This window comes from Monoraphidium neglectum (genome assembly GCF_000611645.1).
Source record: "Monoraphidium neglectum strain SAG 48.87 unplaced genomic scaffold scaffold00125, whole genome shotgun sequence".
In the NCBI taxonomy this organism is placed as follows: domain Eukaryota; kingdom Viridiplantae; phylum Chlorophyta; class Chlorophyceae; order Sphaeropleales; family Selenastraceae; genus Monoraphidium; species Monoraphidium neglectum.
The window spans coordinates 1-4860 of NW_014013503.1; the positions used below are offsets into that span (position 1 = coordinate 1).

The 4860-nt window shown below is 65.9% G+C and overlaps 2 protein-coding genes across 2 annotated transcripts in view; one reads left to right on the forward strand and one right to left on the reverse strand.

The window, feature by feature from the left end:
• Positions 1–571: 571 nt before the first annotated feature.
• MNEG_1279 (SEC14 cytosolic factor) lies at positions 572–2710 on the reverse strand (the record flags this gene model as incomplete). The annotated part of the gene is made up of 7 exons (XM_014050230.1): positions 572–594; positions 669–762; positions 982–1077; positions 1347–1376; positions 1640–1800; positions 2124–2190; positions 2627–2710. 7 exons carry the CDS (start codon positions 2708–2710, stop codon positions 572–574), a joined length of 555 nt encoding a protein of 184 aa, XP_013905684.1.
• A 1107-nt stretch (positions 2711–3817) lies between these two features.
• Positions 3818–4860, forward strand: part of MNEG_1280 (hypothetical protein) — a gene marked incomplete at both ends in the record, with an annotated part of 2292 nt that continues 1249 nt past the window's right edge. Inside the window, 2 exons of the mRNA XM_014050231.1 lie at positions 3818–4192; positions 4482–4569. Of these exons, the coding sequence (XP_013905685.1) occupies positions 3818–4192; positions 4482–4569 (463 nt within the window). The remainder of the gene's footprint in view (positions 4193–4481; positions 4570–4860) is intronic.

Consider the following 4860-nt stretch of genomic DNA (forward strand, 5'->3'; position numbering starts at 1 on the left):
GGGTGGGGGCTGGCAGCGCGCGAGGACGGTTGCTGCCGAGAATTTGCGAGGCATGCGGGCCGCAGTGCGATTGACCATCCCATGTAATACGGTTCCGAAGGGCTGAGGGTCCGCATCCATGAGGCAAGGCAAAGGTAGCGCTGTCCAGCGCCAAGCGGCCCCGGCACGAGCAGGGTGCGGCCGACCCCACCTGGTCGTACTTGGTCAGCAAGCTGACGAGGCGCTTGACCTCGCCCGTGAGGTGGCTCACGCCCACACCTGGGCCCCGTTTGGGATTGGCAGCAGGCAGGAGCGCAGCCGGGCCATGGTCAGGGCCTCTCTAGAAGGGCGTTTAAGGCTTGATTTCCCAGCTATCATGCAGCAGCCGCCTGGGGCTGCCGCAAAGATTGTGCCTCGCCGTCCCCACCCACCTTCCCCAGTGCTAGCACCGCTACGCCCCTGGCCTGCATGCTGGCCTCCGCATCAGACCTGGTTGGCATGGCCCATCCGTGCGCACACGCATACACGCATACGCAGGAACACACAAACACACACACATGCACGCAGAACCACGTACACAACTGCAGACACATCACAACATGCACGGACAACGCCCTAACAGGAGTATGCGGGCAACACACACACACACACACAAACTGTCAAACGCTCACTCTCACACACACACTCACCCTTGACGTCCATGATGCCAAACGTTTGGTCGATCTGGCGCCCCGCGATGCGCGAACACACCGGGAAGATGAACTGCCCGCAGCGCTCATACTCCTGCGCATGCGTGCGCCGGGCCGCGGGCACGCGGTGTCGGCGCGAGCGAATTCGGCCGTCCGTCCTAGCTCTGACCCGTCCATGTGCATGTGAACACCTCCGACATCAGCGCACAGTCCAAACTGATCCCAGCACACACACACACACACGCACACACGCACGCACGCACGCACGCGCGCGCGCACACACACACACACATGCAAGCACGCATGCACCAACCTGTATGTGGAACTTGACCATGCGCTCCTCAGTGGTGATCTTCTTGAGCGTTGTGATGTCGATCTTGCCCAGCAGCTGGATGTAGATGGGGCGGCCCTGAGGGGGAAAAAGGAGTGCAGGGAAGGCGAAGGGCGTGCGTGGGGCGCGGCCTGCTGTGCGCGAGAGAGGGGTTGCCGACGCGGCGGGTGCCCTTTGCGTTCTGAGAATCGAGGGTGCTGGCATGGACGGCAAGTCGCAGCGTCGACGCCAACCCCGCGCGGGCTGCTGCGCTGCCGCTCCCACCAGCTGCCGCTGCCCAACCGGCTGGCCCCGCCCGAGACCCTCTCGCACTCCCTGCCGTCCCCAACCTCCAACCGCGGACCCACCAGCTTGTCCGTTTTGTGGTACCCTTGCGGCTGCGAGAGGTCAAAGTGAGGCCGCGCAACAGTATGAGAGCACGAGCACGTCAAGACTATCATCCCGTAGCAAGGGTGAGAGTGTCCATCACCCTCGCAGCGGCTGCCCCACCATGTATTGACACTGCAGCCACCGCCGCCCCGCCGCTCGCCGCGCCCGCCGCTCCCCCCGTACTCAGCCCCTCCCCCGGCCGCCCCATCCGACGCCCGCAGACCCGGGTCCCCGTCCGGGCTCCCCAGCCGCGCAAGTTGCGGCGGCTCACGTATGCCATGAGGAACTGCTCCCGCTCGTGGAACACAAAGTTGTCCAGGATAGCGTCAACGTCAAACTCCTTCCGCCAGGCCAGGCTGTCGCTCCACATTTTGAACGCCTTGTCAAGCTCGTAGTTGCGCGCGCGCACAAAGCGGAGGAGCGTGTAGTAGTCTGCGTCGGCGGCGGAGGCGGAGGCGGAGGCGGCCGCAGCGGCAGCGGCAGCGAGCGCCCGGGGGAGGGGGGGGTAATTGAGGTGTGGCACACATCGTGGGGGGAAGGGCCTGGTGGGCGCGTGCGCGTGCATGGGTGGTGCCGATGCAAGTGCGGCAGCTTGAGTGAGTGCCGCCAAGCCAGGAGGATGGGGCCACGCTGCACAGACTGCCGAGCAGCTGAGCCTCGGCCGCAGCAGGCCGCTAGACAAGTACAGGACTGTCAGCTGAGGCGGGGGTGCGGGGCGAGGCTGCGGGCGGGCGCTGCTCGGGGCCCGCACCCACCGTGGTCGTCTTTGCGCCAGCAGCCCCGCTGCTCCAGCAGCTGCCGGAACTGCTCCACATGTGACTCCTGCAATCGGGTGGGTCCGGACGCCATGTCGGGCGGAGCCACAAGGGTGGGCCTCGGTTGCCTGACAGGCGCCGCTCTTGTGTTGAAGCCTGCTGGCCGCTTCAGCAGCAGGCGCCGCTGGCACGCCGCTCGAGCGATGCGCCGCTTGCATGCGACGGAAGCACCCATCCCCGACATCGGTTGGCACCAGGCGGGTGCAGAAGGCCGCAAGCATCGACACCGATCGGTCGGCCTGGCAGCCCGTGCTCGGTGGTCTGTCAGGTCTGCTAGGTGCAGCGTCAAGTTTCTGGGTGGCTGTCGGCCTGGGGCCAACCGCCCAGGCTGCGCGCGATGCCATCACACCACACCACACCACTGGCACTCCTGCCCCTGCCAGTGCGGCACCCAGCACCAGCATCAGGGCGCGGGCGCAGGCGCGGAAGGCTCCACCGCACACCTGCTGTTCGAGCGTGAGACCCCAGTCATCCACCTTGTCCTCAGGGGGATACGGACACAAGCCCTGAAAGCGAAGACGCGTCATTTTGTACCACGGGGCGTCCCCGTTGGACCAGCCACAGCCGAAAACAACCTGATAGATATTTGGCACTGATGGATGATGATCAACTGACCACTACAGGGCGATCTAGCGGACTGGTAGCTAGCACGGTGTCATGATGCTGCCGCAAGCTTGCGGCCGCGTTGGCAGCGTATTCGAGTATCTTGAATAAGTACTGCACCCTCTTGAGGTCTCTCTGTGATGGACACCGAGGGCACATCCCGAGTCCACAGTGCAGTGCCAGTCACTGCAACTTCTTGTAGAACAGGAGCAGTCGGCGCGCCATACATCAGGCAGCGCGTCTTCATCGACCGTTCTATACACATAAAATATCTTGTAGCGAATTGCATAGACGGGATTCCCTCCCACACGTCGCCTTTGCCTCCACAGTCGCAGCCCTGGGCTTTTAGAGAGGCTTGAAGGACGCCCTGATTGCACTCTGCGTTCAGGTGGGGATAATTGTGTGTATAGGGCCGATCACGCCCTGCACGGGGCTCAGGACGACGACGAGGCCCCTACCGCGAATGTCTAGGCAGCCCGTCCTGGGCAAGGTGGTCGAAGCCCATTCACCGCATGACGGAGTTATTCGACTTGTATACATGATCAAAATGTGCCCTCTCAGGCCCTTGGGAGCTGTCGCACACAGCCAAGACTTTCTTTCGCGCCTTGACCGCTGACGGGGCCAGTCAAAATGCCGTCCACATATGGTGAGTGAGCGGACCCTGATAGCCCCGCATGGGCGACGCATGCAGTCTGCAGCAGCAGCATCAACCAATGCCTTTCAGGCACCTTCGTTTCCCCTCCCCCAAACGCCTCTAAAGCGTTGCTGGGGAAGCGCAGATAGCTAGTGCCTCGTTCACTTGGCCTGCACAGCGAGGGGTGTGCATATCCGCATCCGCCTGCGCAGCCCGCGCTGGTGCGAATTTATACGGCAACCAATTTCCCCTCCACTGCCCCCGACACCCGCAATTTGGCCCTGATGACGGGGGGGGGGGGCGCCCGCTGCCCCGCCGCGAGCTGCGGCTACCGCCCCAATCGCCCGGCCTCCTGCTCCAACCCTCCGGCGCCCCGCCTTGCCCGAAACGCGCAGACATGTCCGCCCCTGAACCCACGCGCACCCCATCCCCGCGCTGTGTGGAGTACCTCCACATGAGCACCCGCCGCCTCAAGTCCGCCCCCGCCCCCGCCGCGGACGGTGCCGGCCTCGGCCCCGGCGCGCGCTACAGCGGCCGCAAGACGCCCCTGCGCGGCAAGGGCACGCCGCCGGCCGCCGCCGCCGAGACCCCTGCTGCTCCCGCTGGCGGGATCAAGATGGTCGGCGGGCACTCGGCGAAGCCCACGGATGTCCTGCACACCAGCAGGCCGGCGTCCGCGGGCGAGGGCCCCGCGTTCCGGCCAAACCTGCGCTACTTCGAGGCCGCGTTTGCGTCCAGCATGACAGGCACATCCGCGGCCGTGAGCGAGGAGGTGAGGCTCAGGCCGGGGGCGGGGCCGGGGACGGGCGGCCTGCCGAGGCGGGGGGCGCAGACGCGGGGCTTCAGCGCTGGTGGTGATGGACCGGGCAGGCAGGGCGGGGTTGCCCAGCCCCGCCGGCCGCGCAGATAGGGGAGCGGCGGATCTTCCCGCTGGCGGGTGCTATATCCACACGCGGCCGGGCCTGGCCCGCGCCCACAACGCCTCAAGAGCACGCGGCGGCCTCGCGCTCGCCTTGGCCCCTGACGCGCCGCCGCCACCGCCGCTGCTGTATACGCTGCAGGCGTCCGCGAAGCGCGCGGTGCGGCGCCACGGCGCGGAGGCCCCCGACGAGGCCGTCAGCATCACGCAGCGCCGCGTCCTCGCAGACTGTGAGCGACCGCGGCGCGGCCGCCGCCGCACGTGCGCGAGCGCAAGAGCGAGCGAGCGCACGCTTGTACGTGCGTTCAGCCCTGCAGCCCGTCTGGCCTGGGAGCCGATCTTTGGGCTGTCGGGCCCCTCAGCTAGCCTGGCTCTGCTGTTGCGTGCAGCCACATACAGATAACCAACACATAACCAACTTATACGCACGCACGCACGCACGCACGCACGCACGCGCGTGCGCACACACACACACACACACACACACACACACACACACACACACACACACACACACACAC